Source organism: Corvus brachyrhynchos, unplaced genomic scaffold, assembly GCF_000691975.1.
Source record: "Corvus brachyrhynchos isolate BGI_N302 unplaced genomic scaffold, ASM69197v1 scaffold671, whole genome shotgun sequence".
Lineage (NCBI taxonomy): Eukaryota > Metazoa > Chordata > Aves > Passeriformes > Corvidae > Corvus > Corvus brachyrhynchos.
The window spans coordinates 2,277,689-2,300,454 of record NW_008236441.1 but is presented as its reverse complement, the minus strand read 5'-3'; the positions used below and the strand labels follow the sequence as shown (position 1 = coordinate 2,300,454).

The 22,766-nt window shown below is 44.0% G+C and overlaps 1 protein-coding gene across 1 annotated transcript in view; it reads left to right on the top strand.

Moving 5' to 3' along the window:
- Positions 1-22,766, top strand: part of CPS1 (carbamoyl-phosphate synthase 1) — a 99,184-nt gene that overhangs the window by 37,787 nt on the left and 38,631 nt on the right. The window contains exons 17-21 of the mRNA XM_008643561.2: positions 1,546-1,690; positions 2,062-2,272; positions 3,353-3,551; positions 5,665-5,841; positions 10,210-10,328. Of these exons, the coding sequence (XP_008641783.1) occupies positions 1,546-1,690; positions 2,062-2,272; positions 3,353-3,551; positions 5,665-5,841; positions 10,210-10,328 (851 nt within the window). The remainder of the gene's footprint in view (positions 1-1,545; positions 1,691-2,061; positions 2,273-3,352; positions 3,552-5,664; positions 5,842-10,209; positions 10,329-22,766) is intronic.

The window sequence follows — 22,766 nt, the reverse complement described above, 5'->3', positions numbered from 1 at the left end:
TCAGCAGGAGAATCTGATTTTGATCAGCACTTTGTGTTTTTTTTTAAAAAAAAAGCCTGCTGCCTACCAGCACCCCCTGCTTCCTTTCTGCAGAGTTGTTCCCAGTTAATACTTCTGCCAGGTGTTACTTCATCCTAAGTGCGAAGTCTGGCATTTCTACTTGTTAAATGTCATCCTATTAATCATGGATTAATGCTAAAATTGATCTGGATCTCTCTGCAAGGCCTCCTGTCCTTCAGAGAGTCAACACCACCTCCCAGTTCAGTATCAATATTTCAAAATTTATAGTGAAAACCAATCTGGGTCTTGTTGAATTAACTCCAATTTGGATGCTCATTTCCACAGTCCAGCAGTTATGAAGATGATCTGTAGTAATTCAATGAACTGGATTTTCAGGCACTGGACTGAACTGTTTATAATTCAGATAGCTGAACACTGATAACACAGCTAGTTCAGGTAACCTGGCCTTGAGGTTGTGTCTCCCAAGTCTGCTCATTGAGTGAGAGAAGGCACCAGACACTGGAGCAGCCAGGACTGGTTTGCAGGAGTGGTTAGGTGTTCCTGCTACATCCCCACCAAGTCAGTGCCTGCCTAGGCCAGGAGTGAAGTGATGTTCCTCAAGCCATTTTTTTTTTTTTTTTTTAATGTGTGATTTTTGGCAATTGAGCTAAGGGCAACATTTGAGTAACAGCTTGAGTTAATGACAGATGGGACCAGACTGAAGAGACAATTCATGGGCAGCATTATAACAAGAAACTTTGCTAAAGGATGGATTGATGATGTGCCCATCACTTTCTAGGGTTTTAAGCAAGTATTGATTAATGTTTTCTATCTGCTAATATTAAGGCCGTGTATTTGCTTAGATTATGCTCATTTACCAACAAACTCTATTTTTCACTTTTGTCTCATGTGCTGAGGAATACTTTCAACATTTGTTTAAGAATAAATCATGACCCTTGCCTCTGGCTAGTATGCCAATGACAAGCAGCATTATTAATGCTATTAATTACATAGTGTTTGCTGGCACCCACACTCCCATCACTCGGTCATTTTGCTTTTTGCAGCGTTCTCCTATTAAAGTCCTTGGAGCTGCCCACATAAAAGCATGCCTGTTGCATGACTGAAGCCTTAGATGTTTTTATATTTCTATTTGTAATTTATATACCGTTGCAAGCACACATGCCCAACCTTTTTTTTCCCCATCATATCACGTAAATATTTTCAAATGTGCCTTTCAAATCACAGTAAAGCAGTTTTTTAAAAAGAAAGAAAGAAAAAGGAAGTGCTTGTCATCAGTGTTATGAACTTTATTTATTTTCATCTTTCAGTTGGTCTGGGATGTCTGGAGATAAGTCACAGAAGTCTTAAATGGGGAATATGGTCTTATAAGGGGTTTGGTGCGGGTTTCTTGGGGGGTGTTGTGTTTTCGTGGTTTTTTGTTTGTTTGTTTGTTTGGGTTTTTTTTTGGTTTTTTTTGGTTTTTTTTTTTGTTTGTTTGTTTGTTTTTTTTTTCTTGGATGTTTATTTTCCCTAACCTATTCCCAGGCATTTGCAATGACTAACCAAATTCTGGTGGAAAAGTCAGTTGCTGGCTGGAAAGAGATAGAGTATGAAGTTGTGAGAGATGCTGCTGATAACTGTATTGCTGTCTGCAACATGGAAAACATTGATGCTATGGGAGTCCACACAGGTAGGCTTGGGCACAGGGTGGCTCGATGACTTTTTTTATGCAGTGCCCTTCTACCTGGTGTTATTGACAGAACTTTGTGATTGATGAGGTGGGCTAGAAAAATACTGTTCAGGTCCTGAATAAAGCCAGATTGAGTGTGAAACAGACTAAACCTATACCTGTGATTGTGTTTTCCGTAAGATTCCCCAGCCTGTCTCTAACTCTGGGCTTCTGACTATCTGTGCTTTTCATCAGCTGTGCATCTACAAGTTGTAATCTCTGGTAATGTCATTACTAGTAGTGGGTTAGCAAAAACAGTGACTTCTGTGGCCACAATTTACTGCTGCTGAGCTGCTTCTCATTTTCCTTCTCTGCTACCTTGTGACAAACAGGAGATTCTGTTGTAGTGGCTCCAAGCCAGACACTCAATAATGAGGAGTTTCAGATGCTAAGGGATCGTGCCATCAAAGTTGTCCGACATTTGGGGATTGTGGGAGAGTGTAATATCCAGTTTGCTCTGCATCCAACTTCCCTGGAGTACTACATCATTGAAGTTAATGCCAGACTCTCAAGAAGTTCAGCTTTGGCCTCCAAGGCGACAGGGTAAGATTATTTTAAAAAACCAAAATGCTACAGAACAAACAAATGAATAAACAAAAAATTTAGGAGAGCAGAACAGAAAGAGAGAAGTACAACAAGGGATTTGGATTATTTAAATAAGTAGGTGACAGCTACAAGGAAGAAGAGTTCCGGCATCTGCTTTCCATGTAGTTAAAACATGGAGTTGTAGCTCACATTTTCATCAAGGAAGACTTAAGTTGGCTGTTAGAATTCTGGAGCAGTTAGGTCATTAAGGTGCAGATTTCTGCATGGGAAGCTTCTAAGAACAGCTCTTGTCAGCATCTGTTAGGATTCACCCTTAGAGAGTTGGTCCTGCTGGGAGATGGAGGGTGGGGTTAGTGAGCCCTCCAGGTCATTCCAGTCTGCTGATGCTGTTACTGCAAATGGAAAAACTCCCAGGAGGCATGTGTGGTGGAGCCTACTCCTTACAAAGCACATCCACTGTATCCATATGTTGTCTGCAAATCATCTCTGGGACCCAGAGGGCACAGTTATTAATGAGCTGTCTGTCAGATTGATGCAAATGGCATTGCTAGCTGCCTTTGTTTTGTTGGCTAATCATAAACTAATCAAGATAAGGATGGTCAAAGCAGGCTGTTTAAAAATTGGCTTCTTAATTGCACTTTGCAGATGCTGTTGAGAGGCACAAATGAATCTCTAATTTGCAGTTCTCGACAGCTCTTACAGTTGTTTAAGAGCCATAGCTGGAGCCATAGGCTGGAGATAAGCCATGATGTTGGGCAGTGGGCGTTTGATTGTTTTCTTTTTGGATGACAGATTTGCAGCTAAACATATCTGTTAGAGTGGGCTCACTGTGGGTGTGACAGCTACTGAAAGGGGTGGCTTTGTGGATAAAAAAAGCAAGTCCCAGATCTAAGGAAGTAGCTCTGCAATGTGTTGAGGTAGGAGGCTGGGTGGGTCCTGCTGTGTTTGAGCTCAGGAGCCTTCCATTGTGTTGAGGAGGGACGGTCACCTCACATCTGTTGAATTGGATCTGTTCCTGGGATTTGCCAAAGCAAAGTACTTTCCACTCTACTGTTCTCTACTTCTCCTCTCTGACAGGTATCCATTAGCATTCATTGCTGCCAAAATTGCCTTGGGGATTCCCTTGCCAGAAATCAAGAATGTAGTAACAGGAAAAACCTCTGCTTGCTTTGAGCCCAGCCTCGATTACATTGTGACCAAGATACCCCTCTGGGATCTGGACCGTTTTCAGCACACTTCCAACCAGATTGGGAGCTCCATGAAGAGTGTGGGAGAGGTGAGTGCAAGACTCTCACCTTCCATTTCACCACTTGGGAAAGCCATTTCTCTTTCTGGGAAACCCTCAGAACATCTATCTTCAAGGACCTAATGAATCTGAACTCATATATTAAGCTTAAATAATTTTTATCCAGTACTACAATTAATGGAAATGAGTTAGGACTGTGTAATGTTGGATATCACAATGTGGATTCATAAATGGTTTCATTCCTAAAGGAAGAGATCACTATGGATCACTGGGGTTGACTTTTCTTAACACTCACTCCAGGGCTCTTAGAGTTATTTTTTGGTTTGAAGTTCTGTAGTGGTGGTTAATTACAGTATAATTTCACCAGTAGTAGTGTGTTAAGATTTTCAGTGGTGCCCATGAGCCACAGCTTTCAGTTCTTTCAGAGTTATTTTTCCTGTGTTAAAACCATATGCCAGATCTCAGCCTACTTCTTCTCTTGAAATCCAAACACAAATTATCATCTTGCTCTCAAGTTTTGATTTCTCTTAGAGATTAAGTCTCTTACATCAGATTTTAAGGTGTCTGGACAGTAACAGTATTTTCAGACCACATTTTAAGAGGGGGAAAATGAAGCAAAATTGGTAAATTACCCACTAAATTAGTTGTTAATTACCTATCAGTTAAAATAAAATGAAAAATAAATATTTGTGTATTTTTTCAGCTGCCTTTTCAAATAGCTGTTTTATTAAATTATTTTTGCATATAAGACCTTCCTAATGTCATTGTTGCCATTAGATAAGAAGCCTTCATCAGAACTGGAAAGGTTAATTAGAATTTGATTTTCCATTGGCACTTTTGGCTTTTAATGGTAATGAGGTGGGTTTTTTGTTTTAAGTGAGATGGTGCTTCCTGATATTAACCTTCTCTCCTTAGGGGTTTTGGGACTGTTCTATAGAACTGGAGTTCCTAAATACAGTTGCCTTGTGCACCATCAGCTGTGGACATTTGCTGGCCATACACATTTGCAGAAGGGGATGTTGAGTCCTTCCAGACTTCATATGTCACAGAAGTGCCTGAACCTGTGTCATTTTCCAGGCAGAATGCTGGGTAAAGGCAGGACAGAAATACAGGGAGAGTCAGTGCTCTAACAGTGCAGGGGAACTGAAGCAGGGATGGAGAAGCTCCAGGGATGCAGTTTGCAGCTGGTGGAGGTAGTGAGAAAGAAGGTTAATCTGCAGGACCTGGGGGTTAGAGAGGGAGTCTTTGAAGCAAACAGTTTCTTGCCACTGTGTCTCTATTAGTATGGCACAGTCATCTCCCCAGGCCTGAACTTGAAGCCAGATTGCTGGACCTACTGCATTTTTATTTATTGAACAGTCTGGCCTGGCCTGGCCTGGCCTGGCTTTTCCTGAGCTCTGTTGTGCTGGGCAGTGGGCCTGGAGCTGTGAGAAAATGACGTTATTTCTTCTTTTGACATTTTTCAGCATTGTGTTTGAGAAGATTTTTATGCTGTTAGGGTCTCACTGCACTGGGAAATAAAAATGTAAAAGTTTGAGAAAGGGCTCTGTTACCTCACAGATTTCTAGACAGAAAGGCTTGTTTTCTTATTAGATATGATGTCAAGACTGAAGGAGGGAAACCCCAGTGCTGCTATGCCAAGGAGGAGTAATTGTTTAAGAGAGTCCTCACAGGGGAGAGTTACTGTTAAATGTAATTGAAAGGAAGAGGAGCAGATTTCTCCTGAACCTTAAAATTCCCACTGCGAGTTTCTATCTCTAACAGGTTGTTAAACAGAAATATTCTTTTATATTACTATATCCATGCTGTTGCATAATGTTTCCCTCTACCAGAGTGCTTCAAAGCAGTTTACAGAGGAGAACAGCATCCTCCTGTGTGCTACAGACAGGGAGATGGAAACCAAAAGCAGTCGCTTGTCTGGAACTCCCCATTGATACCATGAGCAGAGTCAGATCTAGAAATGGGGCTACCAAGGCTCAGTCAGCTGCACCTTACAGCCAGCAGGACTACCTTAGATAGGAGTCCAAAGGCTGCCATGTTTCTGTGTGCTTGTCTGTGTGGTTGGAACTTTCTCCACTCTGTTACTCAGGGCACAGCCAGGCTTGTCTCACTGTAGCTCATGTGGATGTGCTCTCCCTTACAGGTCATGGCTATTGGACGCACGTTTGAAGAGAGCTTCCAAAAGGCCCTGAGGATGTGCCACCCCTCAGTAGATGGCTTCATTTCACATCTGCCTATGAATAAAGCCTGGCCAGCCATTGTAGATCTCCAGAAGGAGCTCTCTGTGCCATCCAGCACTCGGATATATGCAATAGCCAAGGTAACAAAAGATAGAAAGACCTTGACCTACGTCCCTTGAATTGGATCTACCGGATTGGGTCAACTGAGGTGACAAAGGCTGAGTATTCTTCCTTCCCTTTCTTCCATCTGCTTTGAGTAGGATCCTTGCTTACGCTTTCTGCATCTTCCGTGTTCTGGTAACGTGTTTGCCTTTTGGTGGTACAATCTTAGCCTGTGCTCATTGCATTCAGCATCAGGTGCATTCCTGTGTCCTGTCACTTTAGTTTGTAGCTGAGTGCTGGTGAAGACCTGGATTACTTTCCTCTCCTATAATATTATATTTGTTTGCTAAACATTCGCTAGTGTTCAGCCCTGATTTACACTAGTGTAAGTGCCAGTCAAAATTGGTCAGTTTTTCAGATTACAAAGGAATAAATGAAGATCCTTTTGAGAACTGAAACAAAGGATGATAAAGAATGGCAAGCTGCAGTGTGTGAGAGCACTGTCTACTTGCAACGGTTGCATTGGTATGGGCTTGAAACTAAAAGAACTACACAACTCTATGTTAAATTCCACAGACAAGAAATCCACTGCTCTTCGAAACTGGCTTAGCTTCCTGTAGCATTCTTTTAAGCCCTCTCCTGTCACACTGGTCAAATCACTTCAGCCTTGAAGGTGTCTGTGTAATGGGGAGTGTTATTCTAGAGGGACTAGGGTGCGAATTTATTTCTTCCTTCATCTCCTCAGTGTTTGCCTGTGTATATCACGTGATAAATGTGTTAGTTACTTTAGAAGGCAGGTGCAATTTCACTCTTTGGTTTTGCTGCAGGTAACATGTCCACCTGTCCATACCCTCTGTGAAGAGGAGGGAACAGCTGTCTTTTACAGCTCCTGCTTACCTGTTGGCTTGATTTTTTTAAAATTTCAAACCTTCCTGGCAGGGAATTCCCAATTACTCTTTTGTGCCCCTGACTTCGTGTGGTGGAGTCTTTAAGCCCTTTGTACTCATGTGTAGGTACATCTCGTTACACCTCTACATGAGTGAGGAGCTGAGCCTGTGCTGTGTTAGTTAAAAGGTTTTCACAGAGCTGTTCCTCTAAAAATGGCCTGAAGAAAAATCATAAGGTGTTCTATAAATGTGTGGCTTGTCCAGCTGTTCTCTCTTGCTTTTCAAGCTGGGGAAACGCATGTCTTCATCCTTCAGCAGCTGTGTTTGGTCTTTATTACAGCCTTTTTCTTGTGACTGAAAGAAAAATCTTACTTCTTGTATCTCTGAGAGAGCTTTTATGAAGGATTAAACTTAGACCCATATTAACACAGGGAATCTGGGGAGATGAAGGTGAGTTTGGGCCCCACTGAACACTGGGTGTTCCCAGATGCTGGTATTTTCACTGGGAGCTGTTGGAAAAAGCAAAATCAAACTCCTAGTCCCTCCTTATAAAGAGTTGCCTCTCCCCAACGAAGTGCACTAATTCATCCCCATTAATAACTGAGGCAAGCAGTGTAAGTAAGAGGTGCTTCTGGCAGTTGGAGCTGTCTGCATGAAAACCCCTTCCCAGCTTGTTGACATTTAAAAGCCAACGGTAAGCCCCCATTAGCCATCAGCTCCCTTTCAAACAGGATGGAGCTTTGTTATATTCTATATGTCTTCTCCCACCTCCAATCACACTAGTCAGCCCTCCAAGGCTTTTTACTTTTTCTCTCTCCTTTGCCTGTTGGATGATGACAACAGTGACTGTTCAGGTGCAAGGAAAGGGATTTCAGCTGCCATTCAGAGCTACTGCTGTTGTAATGGGGCTCCCTGTTGTCATGTAAAAGAAGACACAGGGGAGAGGCTGACATAGATGAGACTTGTTCCTTGGCCACAGTGGGAGTGCTGCAAGGATGGAACAGCCTGATGAGCAGGGATGCTCAGGTTGTGTCAGGTGTTTTATGCTCCTCTTAAGGCTGTAGACAAGTGGCCTCAGAAGGCTTAGGCTGTGGAGTCGATGCATGCTCTGTTCCACACCAGGGTCCTGGTCCCCTAGTTGTCCACACTACAGAGGTGTAGTTTGCACTTGTGCTGCTGTCCACAGGCAGCTAAAAACTTTCTTTGATGAAGAGCCAGGATGGACCAAGGGCACTGGCCCTAGAGAAAGCATAGGCTACCCTCTGTTACTTGGCCTGGAGGCCAGGCTTGCTCCATGGCTCTTGGTGTGAAGGCAGTCCTGTAAACCTATTGGCTTCCCAGTACGGACCAGTCCCTACTGGACGGGATGCTCTTGAAGTTGAACAGGGCTCTAAAGTCACACTGTCTTGCTGTGGCTCTCTCCTCCTGCTTCCATGGCGTGTTTCAGCTGTACTCCTTCATGTAGGTTTGAAGAGAGGAAAGCCATCAGAGTTCAGGGCCTCTCTGAACAAATTCTACATGATTGCCTGGAAACTTGATTTGCCCCTGGAGTGTGGTGATGGGGAGCAAGAAATGTCTACAAACTCATTCTTCTCTCCCAGTCTCCAAATTTGTTTGACAGGGATGAAGATGGTTGATTTTCTCTGCTCCTCCTCTGATGAATGAGTGGAAGGCATATGTTTTTTTCAGTTTTCTTTGAAGATCCCTGGGACTTTTTAAATAAAGTGTCCTAAGCAGCTTAAGAGTATGTGTTCATGATACCTGTGTGTGTATGTGTGGCTCAGGGACCATTGAATGGAACTTGGAGATCCTCAAGATGTGCAAGTCTGCATGTGTTTTGTAAAAATAGATGGACAGAAAAAATGACCTGCTCACATCCCACTAATGTGGCAATGTGACCTCACCCTCCAAGCACTAAGGAATCAGGATGGGAAGGACCCCTTACCAGTTGCCTCATACCAGTAGTGTACCCAGAAATGTCTGAGAAGCCCAGCTTTGTCACTGCCAGTGCTCAGGGACTGCTGTGAGGGCCCCAGGCTTCCCACTGCAGGCATTGGGAAGAGCAGTGACTGTTGGGTGCCAAGCATGAGCCGAAGACTCAGTATGTGACTGGCTACTCTAAAGGAGCAAAATATGCTTCAGAGGTTTTCACCACTGCTTGTGAGCACACAGGATATTCCAGTGAGCAGTTGTGAACAAGAGGATAATTTCAAGAGGAAGACACAGGCAAGCTGCCTGTGAATTCTTTAGAAAAGGCAGGAGGTGGTGTCAGTATTTTGCAGAGAGCTGCCACTCATCCCTTAGCCGTGTGGGTGGTGCCTCCTGTTTCTCTGAACTGGCAGAAGGTCTCCCCATTGCTGAAGCGCATGGTGATGATACCAACATTGTGCCCAAGTTTGGTAACTTGGGGGAATAATGCTGGGGTGCAATGGACCAAGCTCATTCCTGGATCAGTTCTGGAATTTTGTTCAATGGCATTGCTCTGACTTTGTTCCAGGGATGCTGCCCTGCAAGAAAACAATTAAGCATGATAAGAAATTAATGAGCCTGATTACTTTAGCTCAGCAAAGATACTGTGCTGGCATTATCATTATGGTTGATTATAGTTGCTTTATCAGGAGAGTTGTAACTGTACACGACTGGTGAGACCCAAGAAATTGCATTAATAGAAAATACATCATATTGAAGGCTTTCTGAGGTGCTGGGGTTTTTTTAATATTATGATGTTTTGTAACCCATTGTCTTATGACTAATACCTCTGTGGGGTTCCTTTTTACCCCATGGCTGTAAATATTTGATTTTAAAAAAACCCCATCAATAACCGCAGCAAGATAATGCAGGGAAATTTGAATGGTCTTGACATTATCTTGAGGTAGAGTGAGAGAAGCTAGAGCTATGCTGTAGCTGCAAGCATCACCCAGGCCCTGACTTTCCCTTGCTTCAGAGGTAATGTAAGGCCACATGCTTTGATTCAGCCCTGCATTTCAAGGGTATATCAAGATTTATGCTCCAAAGCAAAAAGTTCCTTCACAGCTGAGAATCCGGACCTTCCTGTTTTACATTTGCAGCTAGGAGTTTGGAAGTGGGCCTGAGATTTAGGCAACTTGAGTGGTAAGAGGTGCAGATGGAGGATTGGTCACTGCAGCCTGAATGTGGCTCCCTGTAGTTGGCTGAGCACGTTCTCAGTGGCCACCCAGCCTAGCTACTATCAGCTTGACTGGCTGCTGGTTCTGTGAAAAGCAAATTACCTCTCTCACTAAAACAGAAGCCACCTTTTGGAACCAGAGCACCGGGAGAAGTGGCTGGTGCCTCCCTGCACTCCCCATGGGGCACAGTTTCTGTGCAGGAGACAGGGTCAGGAGGTAGGTGAACATTTGATTTGTACAGCTTGGTCTACGAAACTTTTTTTCTTTATGATATATACTTGCTCCTACCTGTTTGCAGCAAAAAAAAAAAAAAAATCTGTATTTGTGCAGCATGTGTTAAAGGGGCTGTTTGGTGCTGTCCTGTTTTTGGCAGGCCTTGGATAATGAAGTCCCTGTGGATGTCATTCACAAACTCACAGCCATTGACAAGTGGTTCCTGTATAAGATGCGCAGCATTGCGAACATGGAGAAGATCCTAAAGGAAGTGAACAGGTAAAAAAGCCTTGTCCTAGGATACAACAGTTCTTCTGGGAATCCTGCTTGGAAACCTATGGTAAGCACAGATGCAGTCAATGCTGAGAAGTTTATTCAAGTGCTTGGAATAAACAGTGTTGTCTTAAAACCCAGTTCGCTGTCTCAGTAAGCAGAAATTTAGAAATTTTTAAGCACACTTTTTTTTTTTTTTGTAAAATAACTCATTTGAGTACTTGGGCATCTTGGCTGTTCTCAGGGATTATGGAAGTTACGGTTTATTTTGGAAAATCTTCACTATCTCTGAGGCTAAGACTAGGAATGTGGATGGCCTGTGATGATTAACTCATGTACCTAGGAGAGAGTTGCCTTTCAAACTCAACACAGGACTTGTCCTGACTTACTGCGCCTGAGGGTCACATACACTGCATTTTATTTCCAGCCTGGCCTATTGATTTTTAAGCTTTTCTGCTTTGCTGTGATCATGCAGTATGTGTGAGTATTGCTCTTGTACCATATTTTCAAACGTCTATGGTTCCAGACATATTTAAATATAAATCTTCTTCCTTCAAGAAAAATGACCATATAAAAGCAAACAGGAAAGATAGCAGTAAATTAAAGCAGTGGGTTGTATTTCAGTTCATACTCTTGCTGACTTGAGCTTTCTCTTCATGTTTTATGAGGCTGGGAGAGCCTCCTTGCTGAGTTATTAAAGGCCGAGTGTTGTCGGCTTTTCTGCCTCTGGTATCCGTTGTGCTCCCACGTGTCACCACATGATGGCACTGGGAGCGCAGCGGAGGCAATGATCTCAGTTCACCAGCATGGTCATCTCTGCTTTTTGACTAGCTGCACGCTTTTAATTGAGCAGCTCCTGCTCTCCTTTGCACCCGGAACAACCGGGATCTGGAGCTAAACAAAAATAAATATGGAGAGGGATGTCGAAGAGAAGGAGTAGCTTGATTATTTGCAGAAATATATTGTTTGGCTGCAGAAGTTTTTGGCTGCAGAAGTATTTGTCCTCTAACATCTATGTCACATTGCATTTGTATCTGCCCCCTTTAACAGGTATATGCAGCTCCTGAAGAAAAACAACATACCCAGAATCAGTTTGAGCTTGTCACTTGTTGGAGTGGCATGCTCTGGAATGAGGCCCCAGAGGCTGGCCCCATCCTCAGCTGGTATAAAATCCAGCATAACTCCACAGAGGCTAATCTTCCTGAACCCTCCTGTATCCCTGAGGTTGCTTTCCCTTTCACTGCAATGGGTGGCAGGTGATGGTACTACCAGTGATCAGTAGCTGGTACGACCCCACAGAGTTTTTCATCCTTGTGGTGCGCAGGCAGCGGGTTGTACAGGCAGCCTGCTAGAGACAGCCCTTGCGCAGTATCCAGCCTTGCATTTTTATCAGACACAAGCAATGTTGTGTCCCTTGAAAGTGGATTCTTGCAATTCAAATCAGACTGTGTGTGGTACCATAGAATCACAGAATGGTTTGGGTGGGAAGGGTCCTTAAAGATCATCTAGTTCTAACCCCCTGCCATGGGCAGGGACACCTTTCACTATCCCAGGTTGCTCCGAGCCCCATGCAACCTGGTCTTGGACACTTCCAGGGATGGGGCAGCCACAGCTTCTCTGGACAACCTTGCCAGGCTCCCCCCACCCTCACAGTGAAGATTTTTTTGTAATAGCTCATCTAAATCTTCTCTCTGTTAGTGTGAAGCTGCTCCCCCTTGTCCTGTTGATGCCTTTTCTCTGGTCCTAAAATCACAAGCTGGACACAGTTAGGTGATAAAAGGGTTTATAAGGATCCTTAGGTGCACAATTCAGCAGGTGGAAAACGCCAAAGATGCACACACAGCATAATGTGTATACAATTTTTGTATGTTTAGCAAATTAGCGTATCTGACAAAAAACCCCAAATAGAGACATAAGTGGTGAGGTAATTCCCCCCTGGTTCAACCCTCTTTGAATTTCCCCTCTTTTAGATAGGCACTAAACTTTGTTTATGAAAATGTGTCTCGGAGAGCTAGTTTAAACCTTGGCTTCCCAGAGAATCTAACCTTGGACCCCCAGCTTGGAGCCACTGGGGAATTTATTTTGTCTTTCTGTCTAACAGCGTAGGTAAAATGCTAGCTATGAATACTGTGATAGGCTACAGAGCTGCAAATATATGTGTAAAGAATATAGAAGATATATAAAAGAAAAAAAAGCAAAAATAAATTTGGCAGCACTGTCACTCCATGCTCTTATAAATAGTCTCTCTCCATCTTTCTTGTCGGCTCCCTTCAGGTATTGGAAGGCCGTAGTTAGGTCACCCCAAAGCCTTCTCTTCTCCAAGATGAACATATAAATTACCTTATCCTCATTCACTTACCAGTGCAGATTTTCACTCCACTATCTTTGCTCACACTTTTGCAAGAAAACTGTCTTACCTCCCAACCAGCACTGGAGTGAGGGGATGGACTGTCCAGCTGCATTACATTGAAGGCACAAAGGCAAAGAGCCAGGGAAAAACACTTGTAACTTGAACTAAGAGGCTAGTCCAGTGAGCCACATCAGGAAACATATCACTGCCATAGCCAAAGGAAAGCTAATTGAGTGATGCAAATGAGACTTGGCACACATGTGCTCTTCCTGCAGCCAGCTGTTTCCAGTCCTCAGCATGCCTGGCATGAGTTCTACCTGTGCTACAGGATAATTTCCAATTGAAAAGAATGAGAAGTAATACCATCACTGCTTTAAATGTTTCTGTTGTTAGAGCACAGTTACCAGAACCAGAAGCAGTTGCCCTGTTCCTGATCATTGTTGCTGGTTACAGGCTATTTGGATGAATCCACCCCTTCCTTTTTGTCTCTGTGTCAGTTTGAGAGTGAGGTTTTGGATGCAGTTGGAGTAACAAGAGTCTTGATTTGGGCCCTGCAGAGCTCTTGTAGAGACTGGTAACAAGGAGATGGTCTCTGCCAAGAGGAAACTAAGAGCTAGAACAAGTGGATATGACAGACAGATGGGGAAGGGGGATCAGAGGCAGGTGGAGGCCTTTGAGAGCAGTTCAGGAAGCAGCTCTCATGCATCACATGCTGCCTTGCATCCTCACCATGTGCAGCAATTCAGAGGTGAGCAGAGGTCTCACTGATGCATGCAACAGATCTGCTTACATGTGTGAAAGGCTGTGTGGGATAATGCAGTGCAGAGGGAAAAACGTTCTGACCTGTAAATGTATGTGCATTCTCTGTGGTGTAGAGGCAAGGCCAGCCATTTCCAGAGACAGTAGGGACTGGGAAAAGCACCCTCTGCCCCACTTACCTTTGTCCCATTGAACTTTTTTCTAAAGAAGATTGGACCTGATGCTGGGTGGAACTGTATAGCTTTGTCACGCTGCAGCAGTGGTTCCATTTAACTCTGCCTCTGGGCCCTCTAGGATGGAGAAGTAGTTATTTCAGACTATGTGATGTGGCTGCAGGAAAGCAAATGGTGTGAGTTGAATTGGGAAAAGAAAGCCATTTTGAGACTACTTGTGAGAATGTCAAGTAATATCACAGACATGTCAAACATGTGCCTCTGCTGTTTCTCCTGTGACCTTACATATTTTTTATTTTGGAAACTTACACTGAGGGGTTTTTTGTTGTTGTCTGACCAATTACATTTATACCTGGAGTGTAATTTTAACTTCAACCTTCCCCACCACACACATGCACATAAACAAATAAAACCACTTGTACATACTCAAATGGAAAGAGCAAGCACCATCCCATGCTGCCAGTCCATGAATAGGTGATGGTGTATGAAGCAGTGGCAGTGCAATAGGATGTGCTATTATCTGGAAATTATTTCCCTAGATTTGGCCTTGCCAGTCCCGTGAGTGAAAATGGGAGGAAGGGCCTGGAGAGACCCTGCTGGCTGTTCATCACACTGACAGCTCATGGAGGAGATGGAAGTTTGGACAGACCGTGTCCAGCTGTCTGAAGCAGCAGGAAGTGAGATGTCACTTTAAGGCCAGGGTTATGGACCCAGTCCCAAGCAAGTCAGATTTGAAGCAGGGTCCAGTGATACCAACCATCCCCAGGAGGACAGCTGAAACCCAGGCTTAGAAGTAACATCTAAGTCATACTTGACTAGGCCTAGGTGCAAAGAAAAACCTTTTCCAGGAATTTACATATGTTCTTTGACTGTTTGAAGTGAAGATTTGTTTGCAATGATTATTTTTATCTGTTCCTGATTTTTGGATCCCTGAGAACAGTGGCTGTACACAAGGAGAATGTATAACGAACATGATTAAATAGAGGTAAAGAGGTAGGCAGCTATGGTAAAATCATCACTTATGCCCAAGTGGCATGGGGACAAAAGCCTTGTTGAAAATCAATAGGACTTGTGTTCCTAAGTCACTTAGGTATCTCTGTAGCAGTGGATCCTGAAATTGATTGTATTTGCCATTACTTGAGAGCTCATAGGGATGGGGGGAAAGTAGAGGTAGTGGGGTCAAGTTCAGTGCTGTAGAAAATCTGAGTAAAACCCAGGAAAGCCATCTTGCAGCAGGCAGAAGTGTGAGTATATTGCCTAAAGAAGAGCATTTCAGTATTGATTAGTCTGTAAAGTAGAATTCAAGTGAGGAATGAGGAGCATAATAAACCGTCATTGTGAAGAGCAAAGCACAGAGATGGTGAGCTTGCCCAAAGTCTCAAAGACAGTCTGGCAGTGTAATGAATTGAACTCTGTCACCTGAAATCTCAACTCTTCAAATTAACATTAATGGAAACAGCAGATCATCTTTTTGGCAGATACTGAATTAGCCAGCCTGCTAACAGTGGGAAATGATGGCACCAATCATATTTTGATCATTCTATAATTTGGAGCTTTGTTTTGAAGGAAAATATGTCCTTGCTCTGTGGGTGTTGTGTGAAAACACCTCCTGACCTGTTGTTTGCTTGAAAGGAGTAAGTGCAGTACTGACTATCGCTCTTGCCATTCCTGGAGAGACATGGGTTAATAAAGGGGAAAGACAAAAGTGTGAGGGTGCAGACCCACTTTAGCCCAGCATTTGTAGCTGGATGCTCTGCTCAACTGCCCATGGGAGAAGTTGTTTATTGCAAATGCCTTCTGGGAGCCCATGTCCCTGGGTACCTGCAAGGTGTGCTTAGAAAGCTGTTTGTTGGAAGCCTCCCTGTGGTGGAGGAAATAGAGGTGCTGGAATGAAAACCTGGCACCAGCAGGTGAGCTGGGAAGCACTGCAGGGAGGGAAACTCAGGCCATCAATAACCTGTGCTCTTCAACGGGGACTGCTGCACCCCCACTTATCTCAGCAGCAGTTACTGCTGACCCGTGTGCCTTTGTGACAGGTCAGAGTGCTTCACACAGGTCTTGTGTGGGAATCAAGCAGACCAGGTCCTGTGATAGTAACTGAGGCTCTGCTGATTTATGCCATTTGAGGAGTGGTCACTGACATATTCATAGTGCTCCTCTCTAGCTAACAAGGAAGATTACTTTTGTCTTCTTTGTGAACTGTAGGGCAGGAAAGGTTTGGGAACAAGTTCAGAATGTGGTACATGAGGAGAATAAAATACAAGCAGCTATTCAGCACTGTTGCTTGTGCTTTGTGTGGATCTAACATAAGATCTTTCTGTTTGTCTTGTAGAGCCATCGGTAATAATTTTGTGGCTGTATTTTCTTTCAAAGCATCTGTACATTTGTGAACATGCAATATGTATGTTTTCCTTGATGCAGAGGATATACAGGCATTGCCTTAAAAAGCCATTGGGGAGTCTCTGTAACATGTATGTACTATGCTAGGAGCAGGGAAGTCTGTACCATGGCATCCCAGCAAAGACCTCAAAGCTCTCTTTTACCAGGGGTAGAAAACAGGCTTTCAGGAAACATCTACGACCCATTTCTTGGCTGTGTTTTGGCGTGAGCTGCTGGTTTAGCTCATTTATTCTTGTGAGTGAGTCGTTCAGGTCTTAGGGCACAGTGTGAGGTTCACGTTACTTAAATCAAGATGTCCACAATGAGATTTATTAGCCCGGGGACCAGAATGTTAAAGGTGCAGAGTGCTGGAGTGACAATTGTTCTGTGAGTGAGATTTGTTGGTTTACAGCTCCTGCTTCTCTAAACACTCCTTTGACAGCTTTTTGTTAGTCATCTCATGAGTTTCTTAAGAGGGGAAAACTGGTAACAATCTGCCTCCTTGATAAGAGAAGCAGGGAGAGAATTTATACCATGATCTTGTTATTTTAATTGTAGCATGTTCAAAATCTTGTAAAACATCAGAAGTAATCAAGGAAACCACTAGGAGCCTTGAAGCAGAGCAGGACAGTGAGGGAGTGAGAAAGAATATGTTTTTGTACATAATTCAGCCTGAAATTCAGCAGCTTTGTGACACTCTGCAGGCCTATGACTACAGAGAAAGGAAGAGCTCTCTCAGGACTGGGCATAATGCATTTTGCTTCCTGTGCTTCTTACTTTTGGTCCACTTTGCTTGCCATAGTGAAACTGGGCTTAAGGTTTAGTCTGGGCTTAAATCCCTTCTGACTTGGGAGGAGCCGAATTCAAGACCTATGGGCTGGAGTGTGCTCGCCTTTGCAGCTCCTCTGTGCATATCCAAGCCACATTTGTAGCTGCTGAAATGAGGCAGAGGTGACGATGCAGGGATGAGCCTGTGAGCTTACAGGGCACATGTTAACTGGGACACAGCATGCAGTAGGCTGTGTCCCAAATGCTCCCAGCTGTGGCTCTCAGTTCACAAAATATTCCTGATCCTTTTGATCAAGGCCCATTTACATGTGCCTAAGTAATACGTGGATGGACATAAACTTGACAACATACCTAAAAAGAAGCAGAGCCTGATTTGGGAGACAAGAAAAAGAGTGTTTCTTCTGCTGGCATCTTTATTGGTGGATCATATGAAAGCTGGTCAAGTGGAAGAGAGGGCTCTGCTGAAGCAAGCGGGGTCTCCTGATAATTTCAGTGCTGTCAGCGTTCCTCAGTCAGTTAATAGATTTCTCCAGGTTCTCTGTGCCAGGTGAAAATTTCCTCATTAAGCAGAATTTATTCCATTTTCTCTTATCATTTATTATCAAAGAAGTGAGTGGATGGAGATCCAAAGATGACAGGGTGGAATTTTAAACTAAAAGCAGCTACAAATCAACACTGGAAGCTGAAATGGAGTCATAAGCAAGGTTGGGGGAAGGCTTGCTTTGTTTATAAACTGCAAAATGAGCAGGGGACTTCAGCTTTCTGAGGAGGTGAACAACCATTTAATAATTATGGCAGTGTGCAAAAGTCTAATTTTCTGGTTTTGAAGCTCTAAAACTCCTGACTTTCATTTTGCAAAGGCAAGCGTTAGGAAAAGGAGCATTATAGAAGTCTGAAATCATGGTCACTTAGTCTTCCCTTGTTTCAGAATGGATTCTAAACCAGTGAGGGAGTTTAATCTTTGGAAGACTTTTTGCTTTGTGTTGGAAAAGTAAGTGATGCTCCAGGGGAAAGTGGGAGGCGGTGATGTAGGACTGGGTCATGTGATTTGGTATATCCAGAACTGAGAATTTTTGTCTTGTCTTTTGGTGCTGGATTTCTGGTGAGCTTGAAGGGTTATTTGCTCTCAAATATTCAAAGATATCAGCCTGATTCTGCTCTTGCTGGCTTTAGTGTCTCTAGCTTGTCTAAAGGGCTGTCTCTGAGCAAAGGCAGTGGGAATGCTGGATCTTAAAAATTGTCACCCCTTAACCTCTGCATGTCTGTTTTGCTATCTGCAAGATAAGCATCACCCTACCATTCTGTTTGCATGTTTCTTTATATTATTTCCATGAAAGCTGAGACATAAATGCTAAAAACTACCGTTATTAGTAAATGGAAATTATTCTATTATGAAAATGCATGTCCAGTACATGTAGAGAGGCAGCCTGATTTCCATACCAGGGCTGAGGATTTGCAATTCTCTGATTCAGTTCCCATTAAATATGGTGGACCAATGCTGCTGGCTTCTCCTATCATGCATTGGGAGTAGAAGAGGAAAAAGTGCATGGAGAAAATGCATGGTTCCATTTCCCCTCTAGGAACTTCCTAGGAACTAGGAAGAGTCTTTCCTCTTTTGCATGCTGGTTTTCCTATAAGAAACTAGTTACCTTTCTGCACGGATTAGTAAGTGGCCTAACCTAAATTAAGCTGCTAGCCCAAGGCAAATGAATCATGGTGCAAAATAATCACTGCTTTTGTTCTACCCTCCCAGCTGGGAGGGTGACAGTGAATAATATTGCTATAATGAGATACAAGAAACGAAATGAAAACAAGCTGCAAATGAAGGCAATTTGCTGTCTCTGACAGTAATCAAATGACAGCCAGCTATGTGTGTTCCTGAGGCAGAAGGGAGGGAAGGCAAGGGAGTAAAGGCTCATTTTCTTGGGGTCATCAGGTCTACTCACTCATTCTAAGGAGGCTGAGTCCTTAATAGCTGGTGACTGCTAGCATCAGTTTTGACAGAGAATTGGTGGAGTTTGCTCTATTTGCTCCTGTAAAACACACATCCATGCCTTTAGTTCTAGTGTTCATGGTTTGTGCATGTCCTGCCTCTGAGCTGACATCAGAAAGCAGAATGGGCTGAAGAGAAGCAGGAGAGTTTCTGGTGGAGGTATTAGAGCACAGAAACCATGAGTTTTAACATAGTATGGTGCCACAGAGTGGGTCTTACTGGGAAATCCAAAACCAGGAAAGCTCAACCTGCTGGATTAGGCAGGACTTTTTCACCGAATCATAGAATGGTTTGGGTTGGAAGAGATCTTAAAGCTCATCTCATTCCACCCTCTACCATGGGCAGGGACACTTTCCACCAGCCTAGGTTACGTTGAGCCCTGTCCATCCTGGCCTTGAACACTTCCAGGGATGTGGCAGACACAATTTCCCTTCTGACACTAATGAAGAGGAGGCTTTGTGGGAGTAAGAAGGGTGACGTGGTTAAAGTTGTAGAGGAGATCCAGGGTGTAGGTGGTGCTCCTGCCTGGAGTCCCCTGAGGGCAGAGCAGGCTGTCTGTGGGGCCAGGCTGGGACATGGCACAGAGAAGAGGAGTTATTGTGAGTGTTTCTTTCCTGCAAATTCTCTCCAGCTTTCCCTTTCTCCTGTTCTGTTGCACGAAGTTGGAGCACTCGCTTTGCATACTCCAGGGCAAGGAGGGAGGTGGCATTGGGAAATTCATAGGGCAAATCCTATCTATCCAGGGATCTGAGCCCCAGAGTTTCTGGTTCCCAGTTCTGCTCTCAGAACAGCTGGTTTGACACGTGTGACTCTCATCTGTTTCACACTAGCCTAACTTTACTGAGGGCAGCAGAGCTGCTCTGTGCCTAAGCCAGAGTAGAAAATCCAGTCCAATGACTCCCTTTCATGCTTCAGCTTCCTGACACATTTCAATAAAACGGTCTTACCCCTCTTCTCCCATGCAAATAAAATAATACTATTTATTTTAAAATACCATCAAGCAAAGGACATTATTCAAAAGCTCTGATTTAGGAAAATTGCTTGTTTGTTAATCATTCCTTTTTCCTGATTCAGAGCTTGCTTGCTCATAAAATACTGATTTATTGGGCAGGCAAGAATGCTCTTGGCAATGAAGATGTAAAGCAGAAATGTTGATAAAAATACAGGCTTTTTTATGTTTTTGCAAAAGCTAAGCTTAGAAAAGGTAGCTTAGAAAGAGAGGGAGGCAGAAACTGTAAGGGTGGAGTCAAAACGCAGTGGGGCGAAGAGTAGGAGAGAAAAGAGTAGACTGAATGAGGAAGGAATGGAGAAGATGAAAAAAATGAAGAGCAAAATGGACAGGAAAATGTTGATCTTCAGAAATGGCAAGGGGAAAGCAATGTGTTTGAAATAAACAACATAAACTAGGACTTCTGAAAAGCAAAACCAGGAGAACAAGAATGTATGGAAGTATTAAGAGACCCTGGTTGTAAATGTGAAATCAAAAAAGGTGCCCCTGCTTTACCTGGTCTATCCCCCCTCTCAATTTTCCTAATGCAAGAAGCAACACTAATGATATGGAAAAGAGTATATTGAGACTGTTACAAGAAAAAACCTTCCTTGTGTGTGAGCCTCTAAAGGTTGGTTGTTTCTGCTACAGATCTCTTAAGTGAGATGCTTTTTCCAAAGATGGCCATTTCAGAAGGTAGGCAGAACATCTTCAACAAGAGAAGGAAAACTTGTTTGGGAAAAATTGTAGGGATGTCTCCCAGCTCAGCACAGTGGTCACAGGGTCAGGGCACAGTTATGCCTCTGAATGGCTCATTCCAGAGCTTCAGGAATTTCATGCCTCTGAGTGGAGTGGGGAGCTGCAATGAGAGGCAGGAGATGGAAGCACATACATAATGATTGGTCGACCCCAGTCTGGTGAGGCCTAGGTTTAAAATTTAGACTGGGAGGAAGAATGTAAGGAAGATACTAAGTTAAAATTTGGGCACAGAGTTGTAGGGATACTGAATCCAAGAAAGGAATCTCTGTAGGTCCTCTGTGGAGGCTGAAATGGTAAATGACCATACAGTTGTTTAGGGTACAGTAAACTTGTACTAGGCTGATGGATCTCATAAGTCGTCACTGATTCCTGTCTCAAAAATGCAGGGAAGGAAAATGTTTTACTTCCTACTGCTTGCAGTCTGCCTGAAGACTTTACCTCAGAGGTGTTTGTGTGGGGCACCTAGGGCAAAAAAGATGTTTTATGTTCGAATCTTCTTCCTTTTCTTCACGTGCGTGATCCTATAGCAACTCTATGCAATGTAGAGACGAAAATACTCATGTACTGTTACAGTAGGGAAACTGCAACACACGTATCAATCAACAAGGCATGTGGAAAAGAAATATATATGGACCGATTCTTGATAGATGTTTCAGAGATGTTTATTTCTCCAGCCGCATGGCTGGAGCTCTGCCGAGGAACTGCAGCAATCACAGGCCAGAGGGTCCTTGCCCGTGCAGGGGAACACAAACCAACCAATGGCGAACGAGGCTGACCAGGGGCAGGGAAACCCCGTGCCTCCACCCCAGGGCCCCTCTCCCAGGACCACATGGCAGCGGGGGGAGACCCCAACATTTCACCCATTTATTTTTAACAAAAAGAGATTTAAAACTTAACATTGAAAACAACTGGATAAACATGACAAGAACAATTTTAAAACAAAACAAGCCACCCTCCTGAGTCTTTAAATGTCCAAACAGATTCTGTGGAACATCTTAAGGCTGACAGAAGGGAGACAGGACTCTCTGGGCATGCTTTGTGGGGAAACTGAGGCAGGAGAGGGTTTCTTCTATTTGTACCTGTTGGAACGCTGAACAAAAATAGCTAATTTCTTCCCTCCCCCTCTTCATCCCCCCCCTCGGCATTGGAAAGGGATTTTTGGGGAGACAATTGGCAAAGGCATGGTTTTGTGAGGGAAACCATGGGTGAAAAAATGGATTTGGAATACACTGAGGGTAATAGGACATAGGGTAAAAGGGAAAGGTGGGATTAGGAAAGGGAGACTGTAGGGGGGTTTATAATGGAGATATTGTCTAACATCACTACAATTTTTAGCATATATACTGCCTTTTACAGAAATACCGTCCAGTGACCTCTCCTGCTTGTAACCCTTCTCAACCTTGCACAATTTTGAACTCTACCATTTCTCCATCTCCTAAACTTGGGATGTATTTTTCAGGGTTATTCTTTTTAATAGCAGTTCTATGAACGAATATATCTTCTTGGTTGTCACATCTCGTTATAAATCCATAATTTTGTTTAACATGATACCATTTTACTATTCCTAAAACCTTAGCTACGGTGATCTTTTCCTTTTTCCAAGTGGCTGCTGTTTTCTGTCTCGCTGCATTTTTGCTTTCTCTTTGGCTTTTGCTTGCTCCCGTGTTGGAACTGCCAGGGTTGTTGGGACCATCGGGGCTGCTCATGCCTGCGCGCTCTTCCCAGGGTCGCATTCGGGGCCGCACGGGCCATGCCGCTCAGCTCCTCACGCACCACCGCCTGTGCTCTCAGCTGGGCTGCCGCTGCCTGGGGCCACACCCACGTCTTGGCCATGCCCCCAAGCGACGACCCCCCTGCGCCCTGCTCTAGCGTGCATTTCGGCTAGCCACAGCTCCGTTCCACTGCCGCTGGCCGCCGCCCATGCGCCACCCCTCTCAGTCGGGCATTCACAGGGCTCGCTCCACCGCATGCTGTGTGGGGCCGAGCAGGCTCCCGCCGCGCCTCGCTCCACTGCCGACACCGCAGCTCACGTCGCTCCGCCCGCACGCGGGAACTGCCTCACTGCTGCTCACAGAGCGCTCGGTGCATGTGGCCTGGGTTACAGGACTCTGAGGCAGGCTTCCCTTCGCCAAGACACAGCTGACATTGTTCAACAGTCTCGGTAATTAAATAATATTCACAAAAATATTCTTCCATCGGCAGATATTTTGACTCAGAAATTAACTTTGTCCAAACGGTCTTCCAAGAGTCTCTG